At 38.0% G+C, this 16,428-nt stretch overlaps 2 protein-coding genes across 3 annotated transcripts in view; one reads left to right on the top strand and one right to left on the bottom strand.

The window, feature by feature from the left end:
- Positions 1-1,560, bottom strand: part of LOC100733081 (uricase) — a 32,924-nt gene extending 31,364 nt beyond the window's left edge. The window contains exon 1 of the mRNA XM_013143100.2: positions 843-1,560. Within this exon, the coding sequence (XP_012998554.1) occupies positions 843-902 (60 nt within the window). The 5' untranslated portion in view covers positions 903-1,560. The remainder of the gene's footprint in view (positions 1-842) is intronic.
- Dnase2b (deoxyribonuclease 2 beta) lies at positions 1,423-14,523 on the top strand. 2 transcript variants are annotated; one of them, XM_013142689.2, is made up of 6 exons: positions 1,423-1,790; positions 5,295-5,472; positions 8,838-8,919; positions 11,200-11,361; positions 12,858-13,055; positions 14,048-14,523. In XM_013142689.2, exons 1-6 carry the CDS (start codon positions 1,510-1,512, stop codon positions 14,386-14,388), a joined length of 1,242 nt encoding a protein of 413 aa, XP_012998143.1. In that variant the 5' UTR covers positions 1,423-1,509; the 3' UTR covers positions 14,389-14,523. The 2 variants fall into 2 exon arrangements, with proteins under 2 accessions (XP_012998143.1, XP_063113662.1); XM_063257592.1 differs by lacking the exon at positions 1,423-1,790 and adding an exon at positions 3,075-3,689.
- Positions 14,524-16,428: the final 1,905 nt, after the last annotated feature.

Genomic DNA, 16,428 nt, shown 5'->3' with positions numbered 1-16,428 from the left:
AACTGAAGCAGGCTGCTTATTTTCTCTGTATTCATCAATGAATTCTGTGTTTGCTGTGTTCAATTATTACCAGGGTACTACCAAAAAGTTTCACAAGCTAAAATAAATAAATAAATAAAATCAATTGTGACTCACTTTAACATAGACACATAAACTTCAAACCAAAAATTTGTCTTACTGTTCAAAGTTACTGAGATCATTTCCCAAATAGAGAAAAAAATTGTATAAAGCAAGATGATCCCCATGGAAAAATGGTAAGAGAAACCTTTCCTGGTTTTGCTAGTTTGGTCTGCTCCCTATGGAAAGCTTTGAAGGTATCAGAAACCACACAGTCTGGGCCTCTGGGCAACTAGCTTAAATATTTAGGGTGCACTGACCACTACCAATAAGTTTATTTAAAATATAGATTCCTAAGCTCAGATAGAACAATTATAATTTAGCAGGTTTGAAATGAGACCCAAAATTTTGCCAGATTTTTGCAGGTATCACAGGTAATGTGGGCAGGTAGTCTGGAGTATTTCTCACAAAACTGTATTTAAGAAGAAATAGACCCATAATCCCTCCCTTTGCTACAAGCTAAGAATCCTGAACAATGTTAGCTGGACTGTGAAGTGAGCTTATTTGCAAGAATCTGGTTTAGTATGGATCCCTGATAAGACCCTGATCTAGCTCCTTAACCCGAAGGACAGATTAGAGCCATCAGGATTCCCAAGAATAAAGTTAATTATTATTTATTAGGACAGAATCTTTAATAATTGATTCAAGAGCATCATACAATTTAAGGACATTCTTTGCAAATGTTTATCTACTCTTCCCTTTTGCCAAAAAGAACTGAGTCTCACCTTTTCATAGTCGTTATTATAAAGGAATTTTTTCCTTTGGCTTTCAGCTTCAGATTCCATTCCAAGAAAGAGCAAGGATAATTTGGGCAAAACAGAAGCTTATGAAGTGTTTTTATTTAACCAGAAGCGTAGATGATCAATATGTTTACCTGATTGTATAGCAGCCAATCAGACACCAAGGTCTTTTAAAAATGCTTCATGGAGTGGCCCAAACCAGGAAGATAGAAAAAATATGTCAACATTTTTGGTAATATACAATCAAATTTGCTCTTACTGGCAACTCCTTAAAGTACTGTGTAGCAATTGTTCTTTAAGTTAGAGATTATTATAAATAACAGATCCTAGTTATTATTAAAGCAAAAGTCTCTGCCATTTTTATTTAATGTATGAAACATATACATTTGCTGTCACTAAAGAGAGTCAGTCAAAAAGGAAAAACATGAAATAGATTTAATGTAACATCTACTTGTCGGCATGGAGTTCCCCTGTCCACTGACTATCACACACCATGTTCACTCCAAAGAGTTAATGATATAAACACACACACACACACACACACACACACTTTTCTTTTTGCTTTCCAGAACTTTTGGTGACTTTGCAAAACCCATCAACAGCACAGCACAAAGATGTCCAGAGTCACACTGGGATGTTGTGACAGAATCACATGGTTACTCAGGATTCATCCCATTCTGAAAATTCTCGAACAGCAAACAGCAGGGGTAAATGGAATCAAATGTCAGAACCAGTCAGAGAGAGATTTAAAACCCAGTCTTCACAAAATCTCCAGGGAAAGTTGCCCGCTGGGGCCTGGGATAAAGGAAACAGATGGAAAATGACAGCAAGACTTCAAAGAACAACCCATGCTTTGGTCTTCTTTGGCCTCTTTGGGGTCCTGGAGGCAGCAACAATAGCATGCAGAAATGAAGAAGGTGAAGCCGTGGATTGGTAGGTAAATGAAATGTCGGGGTTGGTATATGCAAACAGAAAGCCAGAGTATGGGAGGCCCACGGGCTGGCTGCGAGTTTCCTCATGAGGACTTTCTGCTTTGCTTCTGCTTTGCTTCTTCTCTTTAAAAGAAACTGAAAGCACACAAATGGGCTACACCCCGAGACAGGGGTAGGCCTCTGATTGTTTCCCCTTAAGAGTGGACTGAGCAGCCCCTCTTGGTCATGGTACTATCCTCAGCAGGGCAAAGCTGTTAGCCACAGAAATGGGACTTAGCTCACCACTTGGACTCTTGGCAATTTTCAATTACGTGTGGCTTCTCCTAACAGAACCCTTTCAACATCCTTTTAAAGACTGACAAGGGGGAGAAGTCAAATGACCTTTTTCTGAAATGGGAGAACACCGTTTTCATCAGAACAAAGATGACGTGATCACACACAGCAACTGTTTGGTTAACCTTGGGTTGTTAGGTAAGACAAGCAGAGGTCGGAATGGGTAGAAAGTCATTGGCCTTTTATATCAAAGAGATTAAACACAGTGTTGCATTATACTCATAGATTCTCCTAAGTTTTTGATTCTTTTTTTTACTCTTTAATTAGGGTGTTGAGGTTTGCCATTATAAGCTTTGTGTGAACTTCAGGTTAAAGAATACAGGTAACTCACTAGATTAGTCTTCCAGCAGTTTCATAGCTTCAAGCAGACCTTGTCCTGAGTTCTGAGGATCCAAATAAGACACACACACAACCAGTCCCCAAGGAGCTCCCAGATATGTGATAAGGCTATGAGTGGAGCACTGGGAAGCGTGGAGCCAATGGGGCTTCTTTAAAGCAACAGTTTTTGAGCTAAATTTTAAGAAAAATAATGAAAGAGCCAAAAAAACGAAATGCAAGGACTTCTCAGGCTAATATAGGAGCCATGAGGAAGTAAAGAGGGCAGAAGCAACATGGAAAGTTTGGACGTGCAAGTACTTTGGTATTGCAGGTTCTTCTGGGAAATAGCAGGTGAGGCTAGAAAGGCAGTGAGGGGCGGGCAGGTGGCGAGCTGAAAGATTTGAACTTGACTTTGAAAAGGAGCTATTGAAAGGCCTCAACTGAGACTGAGGTAATGCCAGATTTGTGTCTTGGAAACCCATTAGCTATACTGGAAAAGGCTGGATTGAAGGAGACCCCATCTGGAATCGTGGAGGCAGACTGCAGGCGAGAAGAGGTAAAGACCTGAGTAATGAGATAGCAAAGGAAACCGAAAGGAATACTCTGAGAATACCGGTGGGTGGACTGCTGGGAATGGAGGAATGTTAGGCAGAGACCTCTAGGTTTCTGGCTTATGTGGTTACAAGAATATGTTTTCTAACAGCATTGGATGAGCAGATGTGGAGGAAAATACTATAAAATTGTGGATTTGAAGGTTTCTGAGAGAGATTTTTATTTATCTGGATCTCCACATAGCAATCTGAGCTAGAAATAGCATATAATTGGAGGTGCACACCAAGGAAAAATATTTAACAGTTCTAGTTATTAACTAATGAGCAATGGCACCCTAGTTGCCCACAAATGTTTCACTGATATGTGGAAGACCACTAGGATGACTCTTCCTGAAAGAAGACCATTTGTCTCCATTTTGGCTAAGCCTTGCATTAATTCCTTGTATTAACAGATACGGAGCTAGCTATGATAATATTCTACTCCCTCATTTGGCTTTAAGCAACGTAAATGGGTCTTGCAGGGGCGCCAATGTGTAGCCTTTGAAGCAATGCAACAGATCAGTGATGCCCAACCTATGTATAGCTCCCTACTACTGAGTGTGAGCTAGTGAGCTAGGCCAAGAGATGCTGCACTGTTGGCTGAACTGAATCTCAAGAAAGACTATGACATTTCCAGGCAGAAGGGCCAGACACCAAAGGTAAGGCATCTGACCAAAAATATAAGATACTTCCTCAAACTGCATTATGCTGATTCCCCTAAACTTATAGGCTACTTGTTACTAGAATATGATACTGTTTCTGAATACCTCTCTCTGCATATTGCAGAGGTGCTATTATGTCTCCTATCTAGCCGGTTCACATTATTCACATACTTCCCACCATTCTCAGAGTCACTCAACCTTGACCCACTTCCCTCCTCATGGTTAATAAAACCTGGTTCAGCCCTGGGTCATGGCCTTTGCTCTCGTTAGCCATTGTTTCAACTGGACTTGGTACACCCTTAGCTCCCTACAATTACATATGTGTCTTTGTGTCTTTATTCTTACCGTGGATTGCACCGAAAGTGTGAAACTGGAATTTACTTACTAACATTCCAATAACTTTTCTCTATACTGGTGGACCACCAAATCGCAATTAATATGTAAAGTTTAGTTTTGCCACAACTGAACCTCCAGCAGGAAACACAAGCTATTTAGTTGCTACTGTTTCCCAAGAGAGCCAAAAAGCAGAGGCTACCAAGTCAGCACCAAGCCTGCTTATACCTCAGAGTAGGGCTTGGCCCTGTGAGTCATGAAATGTAAGCAGGGCAGGGAAAGTTCACTTGAATAGAAGTGTAAGATTGAAGAAAACCAAGAGTGATGTGAAGTTGTTGGGGGAAGACTGCTATTAGAGAAAGTGTAAGTATTAACAATATTTGGTTCCATGTGCATGTTTAAGGGTTAATTATGGGAGCTGATGCTATTAGAAAATATTTGAGCAGACACATAGTTGTCAACCGGAGGCAATTTTGCCCTCAGGGTACTTGTGAAAACGTATAGAGACATTGTGGGTTATAACACCTTGAGAGTGCTACTGGTATCTAGTAGGTGAAGGCTGAAGGTCCTACAGTGCCCAGAACAGCCCCCACAAAAATGAATGTCCTGTCTCTAAATATGGGTGGAACATATTGAGAAACTCTGGGATAAATTATCGAATACCACCTGAATACTCAGTGGGTCCACCTATATCTGTCACCTCATGTGAGACACCCAAAGGAGTAACAATAGAAAAAGAAGCACAGGATCTATTTAATTAGTTTGTCTTGGGTCCAAAACTTTAATGCATTCTAAAAAAGTGAGCTGAGGAACACAGCTTAGACCAGTCAGAAGCTCAAGGGACCCTCCCTACCTTGCACACCCAAATCTCTACCCAGTTAGTCATTGCAAAGAGACTAACTCTACCCAGTTAGTCATTGCTATGCATCTGTGGCAGAAGAGAATCTCCAGCCCAGGTCTCTGTCTTGGTCTTCTCCCCACTGCAGCTACAAACACTGCAGAAGCAGTATATGCATGCTTCCACCTCAGGGACCTCAACCACCAGGCCGGCTACTATCTTAGACCATGGCTAGTCAGAGTCACAGTTCCTTTTTTGAAGAGGAGCAAGAAAATGATATAGAAAAGGGCAGAATTCTTGAGCAAAGCCCCCTCCTTAAAGGTCTTCTGCAAACATAAATGGAAGATACACTTCAGCGCTTCACATAAGGACAGCTACCAAGAAAGCAGCTGATAAATGATAGCAATTCATAATTACCTCTTTTTTTTTAGGTTTATTTTCTATAAGCTGCCTAAGAAACAAGACAAGGAGAGTAGAGAGACCGGGCTAGAGTACCTTTACCTAGACTCCACAATTAGAAGCTGGAAGAGAAGTGAACTACTGATAAATGCCACCAGGAGTGCTTTGGGGAGGACTTTACAACAGCTGTATGAAACCTATGCTTTCAAGGTAGGTTACAATTTACCATTCATTTGAATCACAGAAATATGCATGAAACAGAATCTAAGTTTCCAGAAAGCAATTTTGGAAGACTTTTTCCTACTCATCCACCCAATATTCACCCCCAACCTCATCCCAACAACTCGAAGTAAATAAGCTTACAAATAGTTCAAGACAACTTGAATCAACGTGGGCAAGACCATCAGAAATATGGCATCATACACATGCCATCATCACAACAGTGCCAGGTTATTGGTTCATTTGGCAACTCCCAGTGACGTCACTGGACAAGGTACAAATTACTTGCACGTTGAAGACTTCAGCTGCCAAAACCTATACCAATTCACTTAGTATTTGCTAGTTCACCTGTCATCTAGAAAAAAAGGAAAAACGCCCTCTCTTGCTAAAAGGCAATATAGACCTGAAGTCAAGATGTCCCGAGTCAAGGATTATTTATGTCATGGTGTTCCTGAGTGGTGGCCATCCAAGTAGAGTTCCAGTAAATCTTCCCTTAGTCATTTTCAGAATGGTACATTGGTACCTAAGGCTCTAGTTTAAAGAACCTGGAACTAGCTTGCCTGAATGGAGATTAACCTGGCTATCCAGACTCATCAGGCAGTGAGCTAACCAGCCAGAGACAAAGGTTGAGCAGGCCTGCTGGCTCAGTGTGGGCAGCCTCCCAACATTTAAGGCTCCATCTGTTGTACGGTGACTGCTTTCCAACATGGGGTAATGAGCAAAATCAAGCAATAATTAACATCCAGTTACACTCATCTATGTATTTCCTAACAATAACTTACAGGGAAGCCAATGTATAGAATGATGCTGTTCTTATAAAGTACTGGGCTTTTACATATGTCAAATAATTTAATGCTCATTACAGGACTGCTTTAGCCTCTAGCACTACTGTGTATGCGTATCTGAATATTTACTCAAAATGAGCAGGGAGTTGTCACTGTGTAGCAGTACTCATTAAAAGCATGCTTCAGAGTGAAATTATAAAGTTAAAATGGCTTTGTAAGCTGTTTGAAGACATGCATATGCCAAAGTACTGTTTGAGGTGCTTTAAAAAATTTTAAAAAACAGCAACCCGGCTTTGAATACGCAGACAATCATGTGAAATGAAAACTGCTTGAAACTGCTTCTGTTTTCTAAGTCTAGGAATTCACAGCAGAAGCAGAAGCCATTAGTGAGAAAATAAATGCCTACAATGTTCTTTCCCCACTACAGAACTGCCTGAACAGGAAAGGGAAAATAGTAACATTGTGAAAGCTGTGTCATTCACCTTAGTTGATATACATTGTTCATGGTTTGGCAGAATCTAGTAATTATCTTAGGAGGTGCAAAGGTATACCCAAAGTTTAGGAGACAGGAAGAGCTATACTACTTTCCAAAAAAAAAAAAAAAAAGTTGGGAAAATAAAAGCCGAAAATTAAAAACTGTGAAGAACAGAGGGAAATTCAGAGATTCAGGCAGGGACATTGTGATGCAAAAGTCACTCAGTGTGTCTTACCTTCCATAAAATCTGTTCACACAATGCCTTGAGTAATTGGTTTAGGGAAGAAAATGACAGAAAGGGGCTGGTTTTCATGTGTGATATCTAGGTGAGATTAAATGTTCTTTGGAAGCTGGAACTCTGTTTCAAAAATGTCCATGAGAACATAACTTTCCCAGTCCCCAGCCTGGAATTGATCTTATAACCAAGGTGAGTAGCTGGGTTACCTTGGCATTATTTCTCTTCTTTTGTCTTTCCAAATAAGAACCCTCTACACACCATAATAACACTGATCAAACTATATTGGAGTTGCTTATGCTTTCCTGATACATTCCCTGCTAGACTAAAGTTAGAGATGTGTACATCTTTTTCCAACATCCAATCATCAAAAGAATATCTGACATACATATTAAAAGAATAAAGCAATCCAAAGAAACACACCTGTGTCTACCTGCTTTAAGTCCATGATCATTTTCCTTTACCAATAATCTCTCTTTCCACTAACACAACTCATTAAAACTTGGCTGTTACACTCCAGGTTCAATTTTTTTTTAATTCATGTATTATAAGAACAAAGATTCTCATCAAATCTTTTCAAAGTCCCTCCACATTGTACCCCAAAAGCACACAAATAACCTCATTACCACATTCAGTGTCAGCTCACAAAGTAACTGTCAGAGTGCTCCGGGGAAGGATGTAAAAATACCACTTTGTGTGGAAAATGAGGGTAAGAAAGCAGCTAAACTTTCCTGATTGTGCCTTACCACAGTAGCCAAGAATGCTACACAGACTAGGTAGTGCATTTTTAAAGTGCCTTTAGATAATGTCAAATAATTAACTGCAAAAGAATCATAATTGAACTTTTTCTGAAAAAAAAGAAAGGATTTTTTTTAAAGAAAATAGGCTATTTTTCCTGCTTTCATTATGTCCCTGAGATTTTTTTGTTAATATCAATGTTACTGGCTTTAATAAAAGTCACTGCATTATGACACAAATGAAACGGAACCATCTAGAACAAACATAAACATTTTTCCAAAATGTGATACTATCAAATTAATAAACCTTATTTTGACTCACATATTTAGCTGTTTGGAGAACTGACTGATATTTTTGCCTTACCAGAGGAAATTCAGTATCACACAGTAAATTTCCCCACTCTCTCTAAGCAGAAAATATCAAGTTAAAAAGGCAAACTGACACTGAGAAATGGATTGAAGCAAAAGCCCTCCCATATCAGGGAGAACAGGAACAGATAATGAGGAGTCCCGATTAAATTCAAAGGGGCTGGGGATTTAGTTCAGCGGCATAAGCACCTGCCTTGCAAGCAGGCGGTTCTGAGTTCGATCCTCGGTACTGATAAGAAAAAACAAACAAACAAACCGATTAAATTCAAAGCCAGGGCCAGGCAGTGGAGTACAGGGTGGGGGAGAAAAACCGCATACAGAACCCATTCTGTACCGTGCCTGTAATGTCAATGGAAAAAGCCCAAATGCAATCGTTGGCTGGTTGTTCCTATTCCATTTTCTGAACAAATAATTCTACACTCTTTTGTAATAGACTGGTTGCTTAATCAAAAAACCTTGTTCCAAAAGAAACAAGAGAATAGTAATATCGTCCTCACACACAGGTCACAATGCACAGAGTTCCTGTCATGTGAGTCAAAACCATACAAGGTTGAAAAGGGTTTTCCCCCCCCAGCCCAACTTGGTCTTGCATGGAATGGGATTCATATTGATAAGGAAGCTTCCTATTAGGAGAATGGGTGCCTTCCTGTGTAGTAGTGAAAGCTATACACTAGAACCCTGGAGAGCTGGTAGAAACATTGTGAGCATTTTAAGTAGGAGATCTGTACAGTTTTAACCCTAATATATTCCCACAGGATAACAACACAGCCTATGTACTATACAATGATGGAGTTCCTAAATCTGCGGGTTACAGCAGAAACTTTGGACACACCAAAGGTATAATGACACTCTCCTGTTGGAAATCAACCATTTCTTAAAACTTTCATATTGAGTATTCTTGTATTCCACACTAAAAAAATAGCTTTTTTAGTGTGTGTGTTTTGACTTATTGCAATATCTGATTTCCATATCAGTTTATAAAAGTTATATAATTTGATTTGGTAATCTCCTGTTCAAAAATCCTACTTTATTTCTTGATTTTTACATGTTTTTTTTTAGAGCAAAAATCCAGGTTTTGACTATAGGAAATGCCAGTGAATTTCTATTTATACATATATATAGACATACATATATATGTAGGTAACTGTGCAATACACCGGCAAGTCTATATTACATATATACGCATATGTATATATGCAAAATATGCATATATACACTCTTTAGTTAGATTTACTGAGTTAAAAAACACATCAAGTAAAATTCACTCTTCATTAAGTGAAGTTCTATTTCAAATAAACATTTCTGAACAGTGTTTTAAAATATTTGTTCACATGATAGTAATTTGTGTTATAGATTTGGCTACATGTAATTTTGTTATAGCAATTTTTGTCACTTTTCTGTCTATAAATTATGCATATATATATAGAAAAGCTCAAAGTTTAGGTAAACAAATCTATTTTTAATATCTGATAAGCACACTTAATCCTTTCTACTTTAAAAAATACTTATTTTAAAACATTTTATATGACACGTATGACTACTGTTCAACTTAATAAATACATCGTGAATAAGTTTTATAGCAGTAAATGTTCTTTAGAAGATTCCAAGTTGAAATGCCTTGAGAGACAGACAGGTAATGTCAGCAAGTGAAATGGGATAAACTGGCAGGTTAACCTGAGGGCCCATATGAGGTCAAAAAGGGACAGTGAATCTGCCCTTTGACTTATAGAGATACAATTTTTCAGAAGATGCTAAAATGTAGTATTTATAGAAAATTTCCAAAGTGTTTAAATCTTCAAAATAAATTCAAAGTTCTGAAAAATAATATATCTGCAAGCTGCATTTGGCCCCTGGGCTGCTAGTTTACAGCCTTTGACTAAGAAGATAATTTGTAACAGCTGTTGAACATCAGGAGCATTGAAAACTTTGATTTCATTGTATCGCCCTCCTGATGGTCCTATGTACACAGAATCCAACAATTTCTGTAATGTACCACAATCTCCAACTTCTCCAACAACCATAGTCCACCACTCCTACTCTGTTCTATTATTGCTGAGAAGTTTTAAGAAAAATAAAATAGGGCTTAATGTCAAGTTAGGGGAGTCCTCCTGGCCAATAGATACCCTAACGTCTGATGCATTCATACCAGGAAGTTGGGATTTTAACAGAACAGTTCATTCACCTGGGCAGAGGGGAGAACTTGGAGATCATCCAATTCTATTAGGCAAGAGAACATTCAACAATTTCCATTCTGACATGGGAATTGATTCTATCTCTACCAAAAGAGCTTTGGGGGGAAAAATAACCAGCAAACGTTTGGCTTCTACTCTAACAAGAAGGCAAACATGAGTGAATTTTATGTTTGCGTGTTCATAGGCAAACAGGAAAGTCTAGTTACCACACCAGACCTATTATCTTGATATAGTTACAGAGTCAGAAATGCCTGTTGGATAATTTCCTTTTTGCCGTGTCACAAGATGATGAAAATCTTTTCCTTCTTTTCCATTCTGCCTTTCATGTTGTTAGTGCAAGAGATATTTCTAAACCTAATTAACGAGGATGCTTTAGCATGGCTTCCTTTTTTTTTTTTTTTTTTTTTTGCCTTCTTTATTCAACCTGGAGAACTTAGTGTCCCTTTTTAATAAATGAGCATCAGTTTCTTAAAACAAAGTACTACATTTATTCACTTGATATGCTCTATTTTAACTGTTTTTTTTAAATCAGGCTTTTGAAAATAGCTTGGTTATTTAGTAATGAAGACACTGTCTTAAGGGTGCCAGGTGACTGTATCATTTAACAAGGTCAAATTCCAATGTGGCAAATTTGCACTCTGCAAAAACAAATCTTCCTTGTAGCTTCAACATAAAATTCCTCTTAACTGTCCACAGAATGGCTGCCTTGGCTCCCCTTTTGTGGTGGCTTATTGTCAGTAATGGGGCATTGTGATGTATGCCTGACTGATTTTGAAAGTTTTAAAAAATGGAGTTTTATCTTCGTGATAATTAGTCTAAATAATGACACTAAAGCATAAACTGGCTTAACTGTTACAGCTTTGAACTCAGTTTTTAAAGGAGCTTTGCTTTTCTACTTTACCTGTGCTAAATATATCTTTGGTAGGTTTACTACTGTGGAACAGAATCCAGGGATTTTGGCTGATTCATTCTATTCCCCGATTTCCTCCAATTCCTGAAGAAGGCTACGATTATCCATCCACAGGGAGACGGAATGGACAAAGTGGCATCTGTATAACTTTCAGATATAACCAGTATGAAACAATAGGTAACAAGAGTGTGTGAAAAGCACATAGCAGTGCTGGGAAGGAGTTGGGAAATGTATTAATAAATGTGGCATTTCATGTATTACTTTATTCATAGATCCTTTGGTACCTAGATTCTAACACTGGCTCTGCCTTGGTGAGGCACTGGGCAGTTCACTTACTGGTCCTGGGTTCCTGTTCCACTGTGACCTTATAGAAATTGATCAGGCAGAAACAGTAGTTTCAAAAGTATTCAAGAAATGGGGCTGGGGATTTAGCTCAGCAGCATAAGTGCCTGCCTTGCAAGCATGCAGTTGTGAGTTTGATCCCCTGTACCGATAAAAAAGGAAAAAGACAAAACAAAACAAAAAAAAAAAAAAAAAAGAATTCAAGAAATAAGCCAGTGACAAAAATGGGTGAAACAAATATTATATAGGCACTGGAGACAATGACGAACTAGGATATGGACTTTCCCTTGGATGCCTCTAAAGGCCTCAGTATAGTATATTATGGCTGGACAGAAATACAGCCCTACTGATTACAGATTTCCATATTTTTCATGAGGAACCAGAAATGATGTGTGTGTGTGTGTGTGTGTGTGTGTGTGTGTGTGAGAGAGAGAGAGAGAGAGAGAGAGAGAGAGAGAGAGAGAAATTCTGATTTTTTTAAATATGGGTTCAATCTTTTTTTAAAATTTCTGTAGACCAAATGTTGCCTATCTGCTGCCAACATGACACTTCTGAGCCAGATACATTTCTTTTAAGATTTCAAGCTCAAATAGCCAAAAATACTTATATTTGGGAAACTATGTTGTGGGAGGAGGAAAAGCAAGAATATTGCTTTACCAACCCTTTTGTACTGCGGAAATTGCTAACAGTGGTAAAAACTGACTTTCCTCCAGATATAGAAGGCCTAGAAAATGTTTCTCATACAATTTCCATCTTATGGCAAGGATCACAGATTTCTCACCTGAGTCGAGCCCTACTGAGTTCATGTAATAATTGGAGAGCTAACAACACAGAGATAAGGTGTGCATGCTGTGAGTTGATTATTTTTGAAACTGGATGATCAGTATAAGAAGTTCTTTACTTTTATATATGTACATATAGAATAAAAAAGGAAACATGTGGCCTCCAGGACCAGATTATGAGTTTGAATATTAACTCCATCAGTTCTAAGCTTTATAACCATGAGCATATGGCATAAAGCCTTAGTTAATTCATCTATAGATGAGGTTAATGATAAAACAGAACTTACCTAAGAAGATGGCTATGAAATTAAAGGGGTAAAAACTGTGTAAAACTCACAGGACAAAGCATGGAACATAGGCATTATTCAACAGGTGTCAGTTAAATATACTGCTGTCAAATAGTTTAACTAAAAGCTATTTGAAGGGCATTGCTGTTTTTTTTAAATGTTTATATTTGAGAGTATCTCATTTTGTTTTATCTATAAGATCTATATCAAGAAGTATTTCCATTTGTTTCTAAATTCTCAACTTCACTGTTTTTTGGTTTAGATTCTCAGCTCTTGGTCTGCAACCCAAACATCTATAGTTGTTCCATCCCTGCTACGTTTCACCAAGAGCTCTTCCACCTGCCCCAGCTGTGCGCCGGGTCCCACTCGGCTAAGATCCCTGTCCGGCACCTCACCACCCTCCAGTCAGCCCAGGGACAAAGCTTTCTCCATTTTGCAAAATCTGATTCATTTCATGACGGTATGAAAAACCATCATAAAACAGTATGCTATATACCATGGCTGTTGAACTCATTCTGAATTACTTAGAAGATGATTAGGGGGCAAGATGTAGAAAAGAAGGGAGGAAAGAGGAACCAAAGGGAAAAGAAAAACTCAGGGATCAGTTCAAACATTTGCTGCTCCACTTGAGTAACAGGTTTGCTAATCCAACCATAGAGTATCTCACAAGCATCCAAGGAGGGACCACTCAGTCTTTGGCTTCTGGAGGAGATGGGGGGCTATAGGTGCCACTTCTGCCATCCCTCAAGCAATCATTTTAAGCCTTCTCAACTCCTTTATACAACACTGTAACCCATTGACAGAGAGAGAACAAAGATCAATAAATCCCACCATGAGATTGCACCCCACCTTTCCAGCATTGTCATCTGTCTTCACTCTTCTTTTTGGGCTGTTCTTCCATTCCAACAGAAGTAATGCACCCTCTGTTTTTTGGAGCCCACACTAACTTCAAACCATTTTGATTTGTCCACTTGAGCCTCTGCGTGTTTTCGTTTGAGTTTCCCTTTCTGCATGTTCCTTCCTCATAGCATACAAATATGCCTAAAAACCCTCTCTCGATTCTCAATTACCTGTTTCTCCACATTAAAAACCTCATGGATGCCTTCACTTGCTTGGTGCTCCTTCACTGTAGACTTACTTCTGTCTACAAACACCAGCTCTCCCCATCGCCATGGCTTTTGATGATCTTGCTGTCTGCTGTAGTTATTTCTTGTCTTCTTTCTTACATACAATTTCCTGAATGCCTACTACTGGTAAAGCCCTATCAGACACTAGAGATGCAAAATTAACAGGATAGAAATAATCTACTATCTCCATTATATTATTGTTGTGCTTGTGACATCCACCTATCAGGAGTGAATGATGATTTCCACTCCTAAGAATATTTTCAGGGACTTATCTGGGTATAAATACAAACCTCACTCTTTCTCTCTCTTTCCTTCTGCACCCTAGATATTTTCGCAGCCTGGATGGCTCAACAGTTGAAAACTCACTTGCTAACAGAAACCTGGCAACGAAAGAGACAAGAGCTTCCTTCAAACTGCTCCCTTCCTTACCACATCTACAATATCAAAGCCATTAAGATATCTCACCAATCTTACTTCAGTTCTTACCAAGATCATGCAAAATGGTGTATTTCCCAAAAGGGCACTAAAGATCACTGGACATGCATTGGAGACCTAAATCGGAGCCCACACCAAGCCTTCAGAAGTGGGGGATTTATTTGTAACCAAAATCAGAATATTTACCAAGCATTTCAAAAATTAGTTTTGTATCATGAGGACTGTAACTAAACTTGGTGAAAGGATACATGCACTACCACAGAAACGTTGATAATAGATCTAATATCACTAGACACATTCTTTATATATTAAAACCTTCTCCATAAATTCAACATATCACTAAATAAAACAACTTTTCCATACTTACCATTTTATGTTCTAATTAATGAAAATTCCTCTGCTTTGAAGTTATGTATTATAAACACAAACTGATACATAACTAAAATGAGAACAGAGGTAGTAAGAGGAGAACTGTCTTTTTCAGACTAGTCAACTCCAGTTGTTCATAGACTGTCCATTGTATAGGTTAATTTTCATGTTTTCACAAAGATATTCCTCATTCTTATGTAAAGCAAAAACCAGCACTCTCTTTTACATTCATCCTATTTGGTCATATTATTCTTACAATACTTTCTCACTGGTTTATAGTTAGGTTTTGTCATTCTTGCAGATGCCACTGATCAATTGCATTGTATTGAGTCACTCTCTTGAATTTTCTGAGCCCGAGTTTTTAAATCTATGAACAGTAAATATCTAGGTATGGTCAATAACTGCCACACAACCTGATACAGGGCTAACATTAAAAGTACTGGTAAAATTTGAATTTGAACTTCACCCATTCTGCATAAAGAGACAAAAGCAAATTTTAGAAATGAGTAACATTTGCCAAAAAAAATTATAGTCAGATTAAGAGAAAAAAGTATAATTGTAACCTTTCAATTTGAATGAAATGAAGAAATGTAAACATAAAGAAACCAAAACAAATCTCACAATCTTAGTTTTAAGGTTTCTTATGCTGGAGTTCTTATCACTGTGTGTAGCTATTATATTAATGAAAAACTTACAAGAATTAATTACTTAATAAAGTTAAGATATAGTTCCCAATTTCAAGAAGCTTATAATCTAGCAAAAGTAAACACATCGATAATTTAGGGGGAGTATTTATTGAGCATTTACTATGATAGCAAACATTCAGCCCATATTTGTCTTCTGAGGCTTAGAGAACTTCAATAATTTGCTTAGTATTATAGAGGTCTATTTGACTTCTAAAGCTAAACTTTTAACTTCCATTCCAAGAGACAATAAAAGGAAATGAGGCAGAATGGGACAATATCTATCCTGAGATATCAATACCAACAAAATTCACTGGACCTAATGATTCAATTACAAGCAGAGAAAAAGTTGTCTTTCTGTCAGAACTAAGTATAAGCACTGGGTATGTTGAATGCTATTTAGCTAACCTACACACTTGAAAATTGAAAAGACCTAAAGACATTTTGCCTTCCTAGAGTATCTATTTAGAAATATCTAATTAGAAATAATTAGAATAATCTCAAATAGTATCTAATTACAAATAATCTAACAAGATTGTTAGATAAAAATCAAGAAGTACAAGATTCTGACATTTAAGGTGAAGTAACCCAAAACTTAATTCAACAGTATGGAGAGGAATGAATGACAAGTAAAAGTGAAGGAATTCAGTTGAGCTAAAAATACACAATAGATTGGAGAGTCCTCCCCCCGAAAGTAAGCATAGATCTCCTAAAAAAGTGACTGTATCACAAGCCTGTTCAAAGAATGTGAAGACAAAGAAGACAATCAAAACCAAACTCTGTAGAATATAGAGTGTAGAGAGAAGAAAAGGAAGATACTGGCCCAACTGGACCAGTACAAGTAGGACTTGGTCCCTGCTGAAAGGAGAGGGCAAGCCCTTAGACCCTCCTTTAGAGAGGAACTGAACAGTCCTCTTGGTTCAAGGACACTGAATACTGACCCTGGGAAGAAAGACTACATCTTGGAGATAGGTATTCTCTGCAGAGCCACAATAAAATAAAGAGAATAATGTCACTTTCTTTCTGAAGTGTATGCTCAGGACTGTTACCCAGTTGTGCAAATTCCTATAAGGAGCCAGTGAAGACTCTTCAGAGAACCACATCATTGAAAGGACGCTAAAACACTTCAGAGTATAGCAGATGATTTTATTGATTGCTATGGGTAAAAGAGAAAGATTTGGGAATAAGTGAATGAATAAAAATTAAATTCTAAACAAAG

The sequence above is a fragment of the Cavia porcellus genome, unplaced genomic scaffold (genome assembly GCF_034190915.1).
Source record: "Cavia porcellus strain 051 isolate PalLab524CR breed Dunkin Hartley unplaced genomic scaffold, mCavPor4.1 scaffold_1, whole genome shotgun sequence".
NCBI classification, from domain to species: Eukaryota; Metazoa; Chordata; class Mammalia; order Rodentia; family Caviidae; genus Cavia; species Cavia porcellus.
The sequence above is the reverse complement of the archived record's forward strand: the minus strand, read 5'-3'. Positions and strand labels throughout refer to the sequence as shown.

Bases quoted from the DNA above. Each gene is read 5' to 3' on its own strand.
- Dnase2b (XM_013142689.2), top strand. From the start codon at position 1,510: ATGGTTACTCAGGATTCATCCCATTCTGAAAATTCTCGAACAGCAAAC. The intron at 5,473-8,837 runs GTAGGTTACAAT...ATATTCCCACAG, and splicing joins ATGAAACCTATGCTTTCAAG to GATAACAACACAGCCTATGT. The intron at 13,056-14,047 runs GTATGAAAAACC...TCTGCACCCTAG, and splicing joins ATCTGATTCATTTCATGACG to ATATTTTCGCAGCCTGGATG.